The following is a 17560-nucleotide window of genomic DNA, read 5'->3' on the forward strand; positions in this document are numbered from 1 at the left end:
TTATTGTGATGATCATTTCACAATGTACACAAATATCTAATCATTATGTTATACATCTAAAATTAATACAATGGTATATGTCAATTATACCTCCAAAAAAAAAAGGCTTGGCTATAAGTGAAAGTAAACACTTGACCTCCGGAGGGCGTTCAGTAGATGGTTGTTGCCATTTTTGGGGGACAAAGGAGTTATCTGAACCACACCGAGGAGGTAGAACCTACCAGGTGTCAAGACTCCGGAGTGAGGGGGAGCCTCCAAGAGCCGGATTTCAGCCTGAGCAGTTGCGGGTGGGTGCTGATGTCACCCATGGAGACAGGAACCGCAGGCAGGGGTGGGGTGCGCTTGCTGAGCGAGCCGAGGGGCGGAGCAAGAGGAGGAAGCCGGGGCCAGGGCAGCTGCGCAGGAGGCGAGCCCCGGGCGGCGGGGAGAGGGGAGTGGGGACCCCGCGGCCGCGAAGCGCGGGGACGGCGCTGGGCGGCGGGAGCGGTCCGGCTGCGGCGGCCATCGCGGAAGGACGCGGGCTCCGCTCGGCTCGGCGGGCGCCGGGGCGCGGCTAGCCCCGGATCCCTACCTGCGCAGGTGAGCCTCCCCGGGTGACAGCGGGAGGCACGGCGAGGAGCCGGGGGCGGGGACGGGATTCCTGTGCCGCTTGACTGCCGGGGTCCTCAGGCGCGGGGGATCCAGAGTCGCCCCTGCCAATCCCTCCTGGCCTGGCGCGGGTTCCGGCCCAGGTCGGGCAAGCGGGGCGGGGGGGCTTGGGGTCGTGCAGGCGGCCTCAGTCAGGCTGGAGATGGAGCAGACTCCTGCCGGCTGATTGCCGGATTCCCTCCCCCGCCACCAGAACGTGCGGTGACCCCGTCCTCATCCTGCTGCGGGCCTCCCTCCCCCTGCCCAGGTGTCGGCGCTCCTGCAGCCCCGACCACTGAAAAAGTGAAGGGACCCCGACCCAGACCAGAGCACGGTGGTGGGAGCTGCACTCGGATGGCATGACGCTCCCAGGAGGCTTGCTCAGATGTGGACTGGTGATTCACGGGGTGCGAGGGGGCCTGACCACCAAGGCGGAGACAGGGTATCTTTGCTCTCGGATTTGAGGCAGCGGCCTAACGCCTGAGCCAAGATTGTCTACTTGGGCTTTAGGTCAGCAAAGACTTCTGGAGCTCCGCAAGAAATAGTCAATCTGAGGGCAAAGCTGCCCTCTACTTACTGCTCATAGGCTCACTAGGTGCAGGGTGCTGAGCGGGGGCTTTATGGACCTCATCCCTCATCTTCATCCCTCATCTTCATCCCTCATCTTCATTCCTCATCCTTGCAACAGCCCCTCAAGCCCCTTGCTGTGTCCATTCCCCCCACTTAACAGGTGAGAAAGCTGAGGCCACAGACACCCTAAGTCACTGGCCCCAAAGCACAGGGCTGGCAAGGAGTAGAGTCAGGATCTGAATTCAGATCTCTGATTTCAGGACTTTGCACTGTAGGGCATCCACATGCTGCCTCTGTAATGGTCCCCTTGGTTCATATGCCTGGCAGTTTAGTAGCAAACAGAACTGGGTGTGACAAGATGTTCACTTTGCAGGGAAATCAGTGGTAGAGAGGCCAGGGCTGCGGAGTGTAGTGGCCATTGTTGGGGTGAGGGGTGGGTTGGGAGGGTTCATGGTCCACCTGGAAACATGCCCGTCATTGCCAAATCACAATTCTGAGCCATGTGGTACCAGTAATTCATTCTCTCCTTCAGAAACTCCCACCCCTCTGTTATCAACTATACCTTCTCAGTCATTTCCTTGGCCTGTTTTGTTTCCTTTTTCTTCTCTTGTCGGTATTCCCTTGGCCTCAATGTTCACATTTTCCAATACTCTTTGTAGACAATTTTACTCATGTTTCTTGCTTTACCTGTCATCTTTATGACAGCAACTCCCAAATTCCTCTTCCCTGACTACCCCTAATCTGTAACTCCAGACCCAAATTATCAAATATTCTAATTCCTACTGGCTAATTCCAGTGTATGCCCCCACAGGCATCAAATCCCATGTTTCCAAACTCAAATTTATCATCTCTGTCCTTCCCCACGGTCTTGGTTCGGGTCTCCTCAGTTCCTTGGCTGGACTGTTACAGCCCTTCCAAACTGGTCTTCCTGCCTCTGGAGTCCATCCACCCCTTGAAAGCTCAAGAGTCTTAGTTTTTGGTGCCTTCAGAACTGACCAGAGAGAATAGACCTTTCTTCCTCTCCTAACTTTGTACCCTGTACATACCTGCAAAGGAGCCCTTTGCATGTTGGATAACTGCTGACTTGTCTGTCTTACCCCTTTAGACCAGGAGTTCCTTCAGCACCGATTTGTCTTTGCTCCATCTTTGTATTCCCTGGCCTGGCACATAATAGACACTCAATAAATATTTCTGGTAGTTAGTGCCCTTGTCATGAATTGAAACTTTTTTTAGGGCACAATTTTTAAACTGTACATAGTGTGTCATTTCGCTGCACTCTAAATCTGATCTGTCCCCATGGTGAGTGAATTTGTGTGTGTTGGTGGGGGAGGGGCATTAGAACATGAGTTTACAGGCGGTTGGAGATTAAGACTAATGACACAATCAAAGTAAGTTTTCCAAATTGGTGAGTTGAATTTTTAAGGTTGATAGAAAATTCAGCCATAGTGACTGAATAGTGTGACATAGTCAGCACAGTGAGTCCTTCTACTTTCCTTAGACACCGAGTCCACGAGTAAGCTGAGTGCACTCACCAAGAAGAGAAGCAAGGACAAAGTCACCATGGCTTCAGTGTCTACTCACGGAAACCAAGATAAAGGCCACCATTTGCCACCACCAAGCAAGCAGGTATATTTTTAATTCGGAAGTCTGCCAACTGAAGCGGAACACATAGGACTTTCCTTAAGCTTCATCCTTGAGCAGTCATCTTCCTGTTTTCAGTCTAGCACTTTGTTGGATGGGTTCAGAGACAATGGGATGGGGAAGGAAAGTATTTTTTTTAGCTTCCTTGAAGAAGAGCTTTAAAATTTTTATTTATAAAATCCTTCCTTTACTCTTCCCTGTTTAGAATCCAGCCTAACTAACTCTTATGTAGGCTGTCAATGACTGAAGAAGTTTCCTATAGCAGAGAAACACTCTTAATTGAATCTAACAGAATGATACATCATGCTTGTTTTTGCATTGTTGTTGCCAAGGCTAGTCGTACTAAGTATATGCTGCTGACAGGCGTTCCTTAACTACTAAATTAGCAATCAGACTGAGAACCCTAGTGTTAATAGGAGCACAGTCTTTCAAAGAGTGAAGAATGAATATTATATGTTTTGGGGACACATACACGAAGCAAAGAGAAAGTATCGTGATGGGTGAAGGGAGTTCATGTCCTCTAGTGTCAACTTTTCCAACTAAAAATGGTTTCATGAAGGAGGTGATGTTTAAGGAGCAAAGATTAGGAGAGGCAAACAGATAAATGGTATCAAGTCACAAGGAAAAGAGTGTAGACAACCGAGTTGCCTTTGAAATAGAGAGCCATGAAACATTTATGGCTACACAGGAAAGGATCACCAGAACTCCTCCGGGGAAGACTATGCAGAAGCATCAGCCTTGACTGGAGGACTCACAGCAATTGTAGTGGTCAGGGTCCCTGGGGTGGTCAGGGTTTGGGGCAGAGGAGGGAAGGAGGCGTTCCCTACCTCTGCCACAGCCACAGGCAGAACCAAGAAGAGATATTTACAGGGGGATGAGGAGTGCTTGCTGAGGAACTAAGGTGAGTGGAGAGGGAGAACAGCTCCTCTTGTGGCTGTGACTCATCCTGACCACCATCATCCGTGTGCTGTGCTATAAGGAGTTGTAAAGAAAGAAGATGGAGGTTTGCCTCCTTGAGCTATTAATAGAACCCTGAAGGCATAGATGCCACAGGGTCCTTCCACCTTGTCATCAGGCACGGAAAGTGCTTGGCACAGTGCCTGGCCCGTGGGAAAGTGCTCTAGAAATGGTGACCATCATCCACATTGACAGCTACTACAAAGGGTCCAAAAAAAGAAAACTGGCAAAATCAGCAAGGCAAAACTCAAAAGCCAAAGAGCTGCCCTCAAGAAAAACACTAAATATCCAAGAGGTAAATGGCAGAGGTCCTACATAAATGAGTCACAATCAAGGAAATACAAGTGTGACTTGTATAGCAAGGAACAAATTAAATAAAATTTGTTTTTAAAAAAATGAATGAATCACCCAGAGATGGAAAAAATTATTTTCAAATCACGTATCTGATAAGGGTCTAGTATCCACAATATACAAAGAGCTTTGACAGCTCAACAACAGAAAAACAGCCCAATTTAAAAAATGGGCAAAGGACGTAAATAGGTATTTCTCCAAGGAAAATATATGAATGGCCAACAAGCAAATGAATAGATGATCAATGTCATTGGTCATTAGGGAAATGCAAATCAAAACCACAGTGAGACACCATTTCACAATCACTAGCATGACCATAATTCAAAACAGAAACCATTTAGCTTATTTAGCTTAAATTAACTAGATAATTTATATTAAAAAATTTAATGTGCTAATTTGAAAAGAACAGAAACAAAAGAGAAAACGAGAAGTGTTGACAAGAATGTGGAAAGATTGGAACTCTCCTACTCTGTTGGTGATCATACAATGGTGCAGCTGCTGTGGAAAACAGTTTGGCAGTTCCTCAACAAGTTAAGCATAGAATTACCATATGGCCCAGCAGAATTGAGAACGGGTGTTCAAACAAAACTTACACATTCACGTTCAGAGCAGCTCTATTCACAATAGCCAAAAGGTGGAAATGACCCAAATACCCATCAGTAGATGACTGGATAAACAAAACGTGGTATATCCATACAACAGAATATTCCTGAGCCACAAAGAGGAATGAATTACTGACACATGCTACAACGTGGATGAACCATGAAAACATTATGCAAAGGGAGAGAAGACAGCCACAAAAAGAAACATAATGTATGATACCACTTACATATCCATACAGACAGAAAACAGATTAGTGATTGCCAGGGAGCTAAGGGTTGGGGGGAAGCAGGAAATGAGGAGAGGCTCCTTAATGAGTATGGAATTACCTCTTAGGGTGATGAAAAAGTTCTGGAACTAGACGGGGGTCTTGACTATACAACACTGTGGAGGTACTTAGTGCTGTGGATTGTGTACTTTTAAATGGTTAAAATGGTAAGTATTGTGTTTTGTGTATTTTACCACAATGAAAAAGTGGTATACCAACGTATAACACAAGATGACAGCCCAGGTTAGTTGAGGGATTGCCTCAACATTCGAAGAGAAGGGCATTCTGGCTGAAAATATGTAGATTTCTCAAACACATTAGTTATCAGAGAAATGCAGATAAGAATAAAATATTACATTGTACCTATCAGACTGTCAACATTTGGAAAACTGGATAATGCCAAATGTTACAAAACCTGTCCTTTAACCTGCTTCGAATCCAGCTTAACTAGCTCTCAGGCAGGCTCTGTAGGCATAGAGGAACGTTCAGGCCCTGCTGTTGTGAGTGGATACAGCCTTTGGGGAGAGAACTCCAGCAAGACTTAGTCAAATCGGGAACACATGTGTCCTCTGTTTTACTTCTCGGTATCTATCCGCAAACGTTCTCACAGAGGAGACTGTAAGCAGACACGCGGTGGTGGGGACTGGGAGGCACGCTGGAGAATTAGTCAGCAGTTGGAACAGTGACCTAGATGTCTAAGCAACATGGCTAGATCTCCACTCAGAGCAGATGCTTTGTTAATGATTCCGGTCAACTCACCACGTAACTTTCCTTACAGAGTCTGTTATTTTGTCCAAAATCAAAACTGCACATCCACAGAGGAGAGATTTCGAAGATTATCCGAGAATGTCAAGAAGAAAGTTTCTGGAAGAGAGGTAATTGCACCCCTCTTAATCTTCATTAACTCGATATTTGCTGCAGTAAGCTGCCCAAGTGTCATGTTAGAATGATGGTAATGATTCACTTCTGAGCAGGGACTTTGCACTTCCTCTTTCCAGGCCTGCCTTATGTAAGACGAGGGTGTGAATTCACGCTGTGCGTTAAAGTCTCTTCCAATTTAAAAAATTCATGATCTGCCATTTGAAAATGTCATGATAGAGCCTGTAGATATAGTCCCAATGATTTGCAACTTTGGGATAATTCAAACTTTGAAATATGCATTTTGGTTTCTCAGATCCGTCAAGTTCAGTGTCAACTGATTGGGAAGTAACACTTTAGAACCTGATACTCATTATACATTATTATGATTATTGATTGTGCTCCTAGAAATCCATGGGTTTTTGTTTTTGTTTTTTTTACAGCTTATGAATCAATAACTTAAGTAAGCACTAGTAGATTAACATTTCAGTATGACCCATTTGTCTACCATCAGGTAGATAAGAGTGGAGAAATCGGTTGCTATTCGATTTTTCTTGGTTGCTAGGAAGAGCTAGATGTTTATCAGCGCTCTCTGCTCTTGGAAGAAGTGTTGCATTTTGATAGAACTCGAAACTGTTCAGACCCACTTGCCTGTTTTAAAAATCATAGCTCGGGCGCCTGGGTGGCTCAGTCGTTAAGCGTCTGCCTTCGGCTCGGGTCATGATCCCAGGGTCCTGGGATCGAGTCCCACATCAGGCTCCCTGCTCGGCAGGAAGCCTGCTTCTCTCTCTCCCATTCCCCCTGCTTGTGTTACTGCTCTCGCTATCTCTCTCTCTGTCAAATAAATAAATAAAATCTTTTAAAAAAAATAAAAAATAAAAATCATAGCTCAACACCACCCATGTTTAACACAAGTTTGATAATCTTGTAATCTTCAGAAAATAGACATATCCAAATTGCGCAGCCAAGTATCACTCAAGACGAAAGCTAGGAATGGTCCTAGATGGGGTAGGACGGAGTTTATCGTGTTGTTTTTTTAACTTTTACATAGGATTGAAAATTTCCAAAGCCACGGTTAAAGGCAACTCCCCAGTTCAATGGCTAAGTGGGCACATGCACTAAGATGCCTTTGTCGTAGGTCGTGCTCTGAATCTAGTGCATGTGGGCACTCAGTAAAATCAGATGGCGGAGATGGAGTAGCATGGGGTTCGGTTTTGTCCCCTTAATGCTGGGCTTCAGGTTGAGCGACTGGGGCAGATCTCGAGAAAATTCTTCATGCGGTATTTAATAAATATTTGTTGAATAAGTAAAATAACAAATGACTGAAAACTCATTGCCAAGGTAGATAAGAGGGAAAAAAAACCACGGACTAATTTCCCCTGACTTCTGGATGAGGTGCCAAGTTTTAAAATAGCAATATTGAAGGGCATTTTTCTTTTGCAGCTCTGCCTTTTTCTCTTGTGAGTATGCTTGCCACCCAAGGACTAGTCCACCAAGGTAAGATGCTAGATCCATTAAACAATTAAACTTAAGAAAGCCCCGTTTTCACTGACCCTCCTGGCAGCTTTTTGGCACATGGCATTTGTTTTTTGGTGAGGGATCTATTTATGCAGGTTTTTGCTAATTTTCAGACTAAGTCCCCCCCTCCCAAAGATGTCCTAATCTCCAGAATGCGTGGCTCTATTAGGTTATGTGGCAAAGGGAAATTAAAGTTGCAGGTGGAATTAAGGTTGTTCATCAGCTGACCTTAAAATAGATTATTTCTGGGTTGTCCGGATGGGCCCAGTGTAATCAAAAGGGTCATGAAAAATGCAAGAGTGGATCAGAAGACGGAACCAGAGGGATAGCAAGCACGAGAAGGGCTCAGTCCAGCATTGCCGGCTGTGAAGATGGAAGAAGGGCCTGTGAGTCCACGGACATGGCTGGCCTCTAGAAGCTGGAAAGGCAAGAAACCCTAGAGCCTCCAGGAAGAATGCAGCTCTGCCAATCCCTTGATGTTAGCCCAGTACTATGGTCTGAATTCACATGTTGAGCTCTTAACACCCCGTGCGTGGTATTAGGAGATGGGGTCTTTGGCGGGGAGGTGGAGTCCTCATGAAGGGGATTAGTGCCTTTGGAAAAGAGATCCCTCAGAGCTCCCTAGCCCCTGCCATTACATGATGATACAGCAAGAAGTCTGCAACCCCAAAGAGGACCCTCCCACCCAACCATGCTCGCACCTGATCTTGGACTTCAGCCTCCAGAACTGAGAAATTAATTTCTGTTGTTTATAAGCCCCCCCAGTCTGCCATATTTTGGGGTAGCCACCCAAATGGACCGAGTCACCCAGTGAGACCCACTTTGAGCCTCTGACCTCCAGCACTATAAAGTAACAAATTTGTGTTGCTTTAAACCACTAAGTGTGTGGTAAGTTGTTAGAGCCCAGGCGACCCATGCAGTGCCTTTCTCTGTGCCAGAGTCCCTGTATCTCCCTGGGGCTCCGCATATGGTTAGACAGATTGTCTCCTTCAGAAGCGGATTCCAAAGAGGAGATACATGGTGCGGAAATCCACCACGCTCTGCCCATCATGCCATTCATCGTGACTGCATCTGCCTGAGGAAGGACTGCATCTGCATTTGCCTGAGGAAGGACACCCTGTCTAATTTGAACAACAGATCCAGAGAACTAGCAGCCGCCCAGCATCTCCCCACATAGTCTCTTCCTGCCTCTTAGAGTTTTCCGCTTCTCCTGTCTGACTCTCTTCTTTCTTCTTATCTCCATCTGTCAGAGCCCCCTTAGGCATTGCTTGGGCCCCTAACAAGAAGGCACCTGACTTTGCTGAAGCCCACTATACTGAACACTGCTGATTACCAGGACTTTAAAAAGAGTATTATACCCAGCAAACGTGAAGGAAAATGTTCTAGTTCTTTTCCTGGGGTCTCAAGACCACATATGTCATATATCTAGGAGAATCCCATTTCACTCAATATTACTCTTGTCTTTAAAGTGATTTATTAAATATGATTTCATTTTTTAAGATTTATTATTTATTTGAGAGAGATCATGAGTAGGGAGATGGGCAGAGGGAGAGGGAGAGAAATCCTCAAGCAAATGCCCCACTGAGCACAGAGCCTGACATGGGGCTCGATCCCAGGACCCTGAGATCATGACCTGAGCCAAAATCAAGAGTTGGCTACTCAACTGACTATGCTACCCAGGCGCCCCTGATTTCATTTTTATAACTTGAGGAAGATAGCCTTTTCATAGAAATATATTCATCAATCAGTAGCAAGTCTTTGTCAGACCATTTCTGACAACAAAAAATTATGGCCACGACATCTATAGGGATTATGTTTTATAGATATTAAACTGCTTAACATCTACAGTCTTCTGCATGTGTGCAAATATACTTTTCCAGGTTTGTGTATTAGTGTTCTGTGGCTACTATAATAAATTACCACAAGCATAGTGGCTTAAAACAATACAAATTTATTATCTCACAGTTTCGGAGGTCAGAAGTCCAAAATAGGTCTCAGTGGGCAGAAATCAAAATGCTGGCAATGCTACCTTCCTTGGGAGGTGGGGGAGGTTGGTCTGGGGCTTCCTTTCCCTTTTCAGCTTCTAGAGACCATCCACATTCCCTGGCTCATGGCCCCTTCCTCTGTCTGCAAAGCTAGCAACACTGAGGCAAGTTCTCATCCTGCCATCTGTCTGGTTCTATCTCTGAATCCCTCTTCCACATTCAAGGTGATTACATCTTGATTACATTGGGTCCACCCCAATAATCCAGGGTAATCTTCCTATTTTAAAGTTACCTGGGGACATGTGGGTGGCTCAGTCGTTAAGCGTCTGCCTTCAGCTCAGCTCATGATCCTGGGGTCCTGGGATCGAGTCCCGCATCGGGCTCCTTGCTTGGCGGGAAGCCTGTTTCCCCTCTGCCTGCAGCTCCCCCTGCTTGTGCTCTCTCTCTCTCTGACAAATAAATAAAATCTTTAACAACAACAACAAAAGGTTATCTGATTAGCAACCTTAATTCCACTTTCTTCATAGTTTCCAGGGATTGGGATGTGGACATCTTTAGGAGACCATAATTCTGCCTACCACAGATTTTAATGTTTTCATTTAAAAATTATGATATATATACTATGAATCTCTAAACTGAGACTCTGTGTTGAGTTACTTAAAAAGAGGAGGGGGCGATGCCTAATTGCTTGGAACTAAGTTGTTAGCTCCACCTTTGCCTTGATAGCTTTTTATTTTTTTTAAGATTTTATTTTTTAAGTAATTTCCACACCCAATGTGGGGCTCGAACTTACAACCCCGAGATCAAGCGTCACATGCCCTAGGGACTGTGCCAGCCAGGAGCCCCGCCTTGATATCTTTATTTATTTATTAAGATTTTACTTATTTAGAGAGAGAGAGAGAGTACATGAGTGTGAGAGACGTGAGCTGGGGGAGGGGCAGAGGGAGATGGAGAGAATCCCAAGTGGACTCTGTGCTGAGCATGGAGTCTAACATGGGGCTTGATCTCACCACCCTGAGATCATGACCTGGGTGGAAACCAAGAGGCAGCGTTCAGTGAGCTGAGCTATCCAGGTGCCCTCCCCACCCGCCCCACCTTGATATCTTTAAATCGGTCTTGAATTTTTCTGTTTCATATTCTTTTTCTCTACATTTTGGCAAGCTAATACTTGCTACTTGCCAAAAACGGTGATTTGAGAGTTAAGTTCAATCAAGAATTGACTTATAACTCTTTAAAAATCATCTCTTTAGATTGAGAATCTGTATATCTTAAACTTTGAAGTTTTCTTTATACTTTATAAATTTAAATAAGTTATAAAATGAAATACTAATGTATTTATATATTACTCCATAGGTTATTTAGCATCTAACCCAAGATTTGGATCATTGCCCAAGGTTGCGTGTAAGTTACAGAAGTTAAAAAAAAAAAAAAGATTCATTTTTTTAAAAGATGTTTATAGCAACTGGAGATATGGATGTCAGGCTAACCAAACTGCCTGTGTTGACTCTCTGAAAAATCAGTCTCCATTTTTTGTCTCTTTGCAGTTTTTAGTTCATGCAGCACTTTCTGATATAAGGCTGAGCAGTAGGGACCCCACCTTTAAGCCTGGACCAAGAGGCACCAGCAGAATATACTATGAGAAGAGACCAAGAACAGAGCCTCTGAATGATAGAGCCATTAGGGGTTTTAAGTTTTCTTCTTTTGGCCAGGTTTTTCAAAATATTTTCTATAACGGACCTAGCAAATGAATACTTTTTAAAAATCAGGAACTTTCTAATAATACATTTACCACAAACTTGGGGGTTCATCTTATTCCACTCATTACACATAGACCTGTTATGTACAAAGAAGATGCAATCCAGTGTACAGTCTGAAACCTCTTTCCCAGCAAGAAGAGCAGGTTGGCTATTTCTCCCCTAGGAGGTTCCCTCTGCCTCCTGACCTCTCCCTGCAGGCAAGATGGATTGCAGCTCCCCCTATTCTAACCCATCAAGAGAGTTAAGGGGATTTCCTGCCAAGGAATTTGGAAGCTACCTGTAGCCACACCCCAAACACCGTCCCTTCCTTCCGTGGTGGCCTCAGACGTTAATTTGCCATCTGGGCCTCCCTCTGACTGCCGGTCTCTGAGACAGCACCTTCGCTTTCTCTATCCTGGCCCTTCTACCATCAGCTCAAAACGGAGGAGATTGGAAAGTCTCCATTTCCCAATCCTGCTCTTTAATAGGGAGATTCATTCGCAGTGGTTGTGTTCGTTGATTTGTGGTGGTACTTTTCACATAAAATTTACTACGGTTCATGTAGAAAGGTCTAGAAGATAATTAATGGAAGAGATTCTGAACTTTTAAAATTATCTTTCCTAACCTGCTTTTACAGTTGCAGGTATCTTGGGATTTGCCCTTGGAAAGGCGTCATACATACGAGTATGCCAGAGTAAATTCCATTCTGTTGAAGATCAGCTACGTGGGGCTGGTTTTGGTCCAGGGCATAACAGGTTTGTAACTTAAAAAAAAAAAAAAAAGTTATTAAGTTTTTAATTTTAATTCCAGTACAGTTAACATACAGTGTTATATTAGTGTCAGGTGTACCATCTAGTGATTCAACAATTCTAGAAATTACTCAGTGCTCATCATGGTAAGTGTCCTCTTCATCCCCAGCCCCTATTTCACCCATCTCCCCATCTTCCCACCCTCCTCCCCTCTGGTAACCATCTGTTTGTTCTCTATAGTTGAGAGTCTGTTTCTTGGTTTGTCTCTCTCTTTTTTTCCTTTTGTTCATTTGTTCTGTTTCTTAAATTCCACATATGAGTGAAATCATATGGTATATGTCTTTCTCTGACTGACTTATTTTGCTCAGCATAATACACTCTTGCTCCATCCATGTCGTTGCGACAGGTTTGTAATCTTTTTGATTGAGGGATTGTAATGAAGATAATAATAAAAAGTTAGACAAAGGCCTTTTCACCACTTATAATATTAAACAATTTTCTAAATATATGTTGGAAAAAAAAACCTCTTTAACTCTCAATTTTTGAGCTGTTGCTATTCAACTTCAATAATAATTATTTATTACACAACTTAATTACCTATTTCATTTGCTCAACATTTCGTGAGCACCTACTATGTTCAAGGCATTGTGCAGGTCTCTAAAGAATACCTTCATCAGCAGACATGGCTTCTACATCACGGGGCCACACAGAATGGGAACAGGTTTCTCTGCTGCAAGACTTCTCAGAACCCTTCTAGGTTAATGTGTATCGATTCTCATTCAGTGGTGCGAGCCGCAGGACTGTGGACTTAAGGACATTCCTTCTGCGGCTAGAGTACCTGGGTGGAAACCAGTACTACCACTTACAAAGCTGGGTAACCTTGGACAAGTTTCTTACACTCTCTGATCTTCAGTTTTCTCCTCTGTAGAAAATGGTGATCAGAACTGTTTTCATGACATGTTATAAGGAACAGAAATGATTATTTAGGACAGTAAGTGCTCAGTGAATAATAGCTGTTTCTACGAGGGTATTTATAGGACTGGTGGTGGGGACACATTTCTCTAAAGACCCTCACTTGTCACAGTGGATTCTATTTGAGAGGCAGCATGTGAAAACAATGGACATGAAGAATTATTGGCCCCTTTGTTCGGATGAAATTCTGGGGGTCTCAAACCAAGAAATAGCTCCTATTTTTCCTTTAAAAAATGAGGCTTGTGAACTTTAATGTAGAAAATGTCCCTTAGGGGGTGCCTGGGTGGCTCAGTTGGTTGAGCGTCTGACTCTTGATTTTGGCTCAGGTCATAGTGTCAGGGTCATGGGATTGAGCCCTGTGTTGGGCTTATAGGCTGCATGGAGCCTGCTTGAGATTCTCTCTCTCCCTCTCCCTCTGCCCTCCCCCAACACTCGAGCTCTCTCTCTCTAAAAAAAAAAAGAAAGAAAGAGAAAGAAAGAAAGAAAGAAAGAAAGAAAGAAAGAAAGAAAGAAAGAAAGAAAAAGAAAAGAAAAGAAAATGTCTGCCAGTAATGTTGTGTTAAGACTAGACCTTCCAGTGTCAAAGCACAAACTTCTGTTTTTGCCTCCATTCTAGGCACTGCCTGCTCACCTGTGAGGAATGCAAAATTAAGCATGGATTAAATGAGAAGGGAAGTTCACAGCCTTCGGCTTCCTAAACTTGTACCTGTGGCTTTTGATGTTTCTTAAACCTCTGAGCTTGGACACATTTAAAATTTCAAGTGTACTTTAAAATAGTATAAGTATAGTGGCACAGAAACATTGTGATTCTCTCACTCTTTTGAAATGCTTTCTGTGGAATATCCTCTGTTGAATTGAGCAGTGTATGTTTGTCTGCTATTTGAGAACATGTCCGGAGCAGTCACACACCAAAAAAGAAGTTATGTGGCACTCCTTAACTTGCTTACAGCTAAGTTGAAAAAACATAGAGTCTTCTCTGATCCATTCTTTCACTCTGCATTTGTTCAGGGTTTTAAGATCTCTGCTAGAGGATGGGAATGAATGTTGCAGAACTTGGGAAGTCATGCCCCACAGAAAACCAATGTGTATAGAGGTAGAAACAAAGGGCAAGAAAGATTGTATCTTATAAGCTTGAGAAGTATTTACTAAAATGTAGGGACCAAGATTTTTAATTTAATAAAAAAATATTTCCCTTAAAAGAGTTGGAATCTGAATCCACTGTCCTTTCAGTGACCCAGGTGACTTTATGCCTCATGGGTATGGTAAAGTTTTGGCGAAGCCCACCATCTTTAGGTTACTTGTTTCGCTAATCGGTGCGTGCTCATGGTCAGCACTAAAGAACTGGGCTCTTTTATATACTGCTAGTGGCCTGTATATAAACATGTACAACTTTCCAAACTGCCTCTCCTCTCCCAAGGAACAGTTTGTTTATGGCAGCAATCACTGGAAGAATTAATTCATGGAATGATAAACTTTTAGGGCCATACGGAGCTTAGAAGAAGCCAATCCAAACCCAGGAGGTGAATTCGTATCCTCCTACCAGGTTTTTTGCATGAAAAAACAACCAACCAACCAACCTCTTCCACTGGGGACCTTGTGTTGTTTGAGCCCTACATAAAAATTTCCCTTGCATCTTTGCATTTTCTCGGGAAAATGCTTTATGTATGTGTCACCACTTCTATATTGAGTGTGTGTGTGTGAGTGTGTGTACATGTTTGTATTTTACTTAATACATTTTGAAACCTATACCATGGAGGTAAAAAGGGAAATCTCATCAGAAGTTAATAATTGATATAAATGTTTTATTTTAAATATAAAAAATATTGGGAGTTTTTATTTTTACGTGACCATTAAGGTCACCATTTTACATGACCAGCTGAAATGGAGTGATTTTGACGCTGTCTCCTGGCTATCTTCCATAGCCTGGTCGTTCAGCTGCTAAAGTGCTGTTTCTGTCCATCAGAACACAGAGCCAGCATCCCAGCTTCATGGATGCGGTTAAACTCCTGGCTCCAACAACTAGCACTTGGTGACTCTTCGTTCTCTCAGTGATTGGCATCCACTCAGAATTAGGCACATTTGTTTCCTGCATGCCAGAAACGGATTTCCCAGGGATCAGAACATCTTCACATTGCTAAGCACAGCAAGTCAATGTTGAAATCCGTCTTGGGGTACTGGGAAAAGACGAATCTATTATTGGTGAAAGGGCCCATTGTTTCACAGCTGACATCTTCATCATTCTTTTGAATCAAATTGGATTTATTAGGCTCTCTGCTTTTCCTAGGCAGGTAAGTTATTCATTGAAACAGTTTATCACAGTGATGTGAAAGGAAATCAGTAAAGAAAAAACTGGAAGATCACTTAAGACATCTCAAATATTTTGCCACATTATCTGTTGCATATATTAGGAAACGCATATCTGGGGGAGAATGTCTGTTTCTTGTAGGAAGATGTGTCAAAGGAGTGGCCTTTGTCTTTCAGCATTTAGAAATTACCAACACTCATCACCACGCTGGTCATCAGTTTGTAAAAGCAGTACTTTCATGATTAAAAAAAAAAAAGATGTACTGTATATAATACTTACATATTTTTTAAAATTCTCACTTAAGCAAAGATAGTCTCAGGCGTGGCTGGGTGGCTCAGTCGTTAAGCGTCTGCATTCGGCTCAGGTCATGATCCCAGGGTCCTGGAATCGAGTCCCACATTGGGCTCCCTGCTCGCCCGGGAGCCTGCTTCTCCCTCTCCCTCTGCTGCTCCCCCTGCTTGTGCTCTCTCTCTGTCAAATAAATAAATAACATCTTTAAAAAGAAAAAAGATACTCTCTTCCCTTGCTGTCAGAATAGATGACTTATTTTCTGCTAACATGATGAATTTCTGCTAACATTTGTCTTGAAGGACTTGATTAAAACAATGAAAATGTCAGATAGATAATTTTCTTGATATTTAAATAATGCAATCTGTTAGTTGACAAAATTTTTCCACTTCATTTCTTTTTAAAGATTTTATTTATTTGTCAGAGAGAGAGAGAGCACAAGCAGGGGATCCCCTCTGCGGTCTGGGCCGGTGAGATTCCGGGAGCCACATACGTACCCGCAGGGGAAGGAGACGTGAGGCTCAGCGGTGCGGCCCCGGACCGGCCCGGCCTGCGACTGTTCAGAAAGGTCTTACGGGAGTGTCCCCAGACCGGGATGTGATGGGGCTGGAAACCCACTCCAGTGGTTGAAGAAACTCAGAGGCACATGCGTTCCAATATTTAAAGGCTATTGTGTGAAAGAAGAAGAATAATTCTATTTTGTAGGGCCAGGTGGGACCAAAAAAAGAAAAGCTACTTTGTAGCCACAGGGAAATTACAGGCTTAGGTTGACAAACACAACGAAGTATCTGTATCTGGCCAAGAAGTCGGCTTGGGGCTGGAGATTCAGGCGTAAGTAAAAAAGAGACCCGCTTCCTTCCTGGAAGAGCTTCCGCTCTCGGGGCGAGGGAGAAAAACCTGGGCTTCCGTACTATATCCATGCCTCTTGACACGTAATTTTGCATTTCCTTCCCACTGTGAGCGAGGCAAACTACCGATCTCTCGACCTTGGGTTTGTCCACATGACTTTCTTCAGGCAAGCTGTGAGGCAGAAATGAAGGCGAGCCAGTTCCAGACTTAAGCCTAACGAGCCTTGTGAGTTTCCACTTGTCTCTATCGCGACCATCAGAACAGGCCTGACACTACATGCAGAGCCAATAGCCTGCACACAGCTCCACGGTTGCCTAGGATCTAGTCCCTGTCAGAAACCCCTTACTCTCTATCACTCAGGGCAATCTGCTTTTCTATCAAATTCTCATACAGAAACTGGGTAGCTGTAGGTGGGGTGCTGCCATTAACACAGACCTAAAACACGTAGCATTGGTCTGGCGGACGAGTGGCAGAGGGATGCTGGCAGGACTTTGGGGAGAGGATCAGTATAAACCTCAAAAGCCTGGATGAGGGCGTTAACAGAAACCTAAAGAGGTTCCAAGGAGGCTGTCAAGGAAGGGTCACAGAAGAGAGAGGGAAACATTATTGGAAGCTGGAAGAGATTTTGATTATCAGTTGTATAGAGTTTAACAAAACTGTCACCTGTGGCAACACAGAAAATAGAAAACGTACCAACAAACGTAATGATCTAGCTAAGACTTCTGGGCAGTGTTGAGGATGACACCTGGATTTTTCTAGCTGCCTAAAATGAGAGAAGAGACATAATAGAACAACTTATTCCATTTCCAAATGCGATTTGTAGAAAATATAAAGGCCCATAAGAGTTTCTTAAGCCAGCAAAAGTTTCTTTTGGGGCGCCTGGGTGGCTCAGTCGTTAAGCGTCTGCCTTCTTTTTTAAAGATTTTATTTGAGGGCGCCTGGGTGGCTCAGTTGGTTGAGCGACTGCCTTCGGCTCAGGTCATGATCCTGGAGTCCCGGGATCGAGTCCCGCATCGGGCTCCCTGCTCGGCAGGGAGTCTGCTTCTCCCTCTGACCCTCCCCCCTCTCATGCTCTCTCTCTCTCTCATTCTCTCTCTCTCAAATAAATAAAATCTTAAAAAAAAAAATTAAAGATTTTATTTGATAGAGAGAGAGACAGCGAGAGAGGGAACACAAGCAGGGGGAGTGGGAGAGGGAGAAGCAGGCTTCCCGCAGAGCAGGGAGCCCGTTGCGGGGCTCGATCCCAGGACCCTGGGATCATGACCAGAGCTGAAGGCAGACACTTA

General features: G+C 44.1%; 1 protein-coding gene and 1 long non-coding RNA gene across 2 annotated transcripts; one reads left to right on the forward strand and one right to left on the reverse strand.

The window, feature by feature from the left end:
• The first annotated feature begins 450 nt into the window (after positions 1 to 450).
• On the forward strand, positions 451 to 14031 carry OCIAD2 (OCIA domain containing 2). The gene is made up of 7 exons (XM_006739269.3): positions 451 to 579; positions 2696 to 2823; positions 5793 to 5889; positions 7316 to 7369; positions 10729 to 10776; positions 11749 to 11866; positions 13449 to 14031. Exons 2-7 carry the CDS (start codon positions 2758 to 2760, stop codon positions 13528 to 13530), a joined length of 465 nt encoding a protein of 154 aa, XP_006739332.1. The 5' UTR covers positions 451 to 579; positions 2696 to 2757; the 3' UTR covers positions 13531 to 14031.
• Positions 14032 to 14545: 514 nt separating this feature from the next.
• On the reverse strand, positions 14546 to 17400 carry LOC115942947 (uncharacterized). Its single transcript, XR_004077523.2, has 4 exons — positions 16968 to 17400; positions 15923 to 16092; positions 15417 to 15608; positions 14546 to 15006 (listed from the first exon to the last, which is right to left on the reverse strand). It is a non-coding gene; the product is annotated as an uncharacterized LOC115942947 (long non-coding RNA).
• Between the last annotated feature and the right edge of the window lie 160 nt (positions 17401 to 17560).

Source organism: Leptonychotes weddellii, chromosome 2 (assembly GCF_054177405.1).
Source record: "Leptonychotes weddellii isolate Sample4059 chromosome 2, ASM5417740v2, whole genome shotgun sequence".
NCBI lineage: Eukaryota > Metazoa > Chordata > Mammalia > Carnivora > Phocidae > Leptonychotes > Leptonychotes weddellii.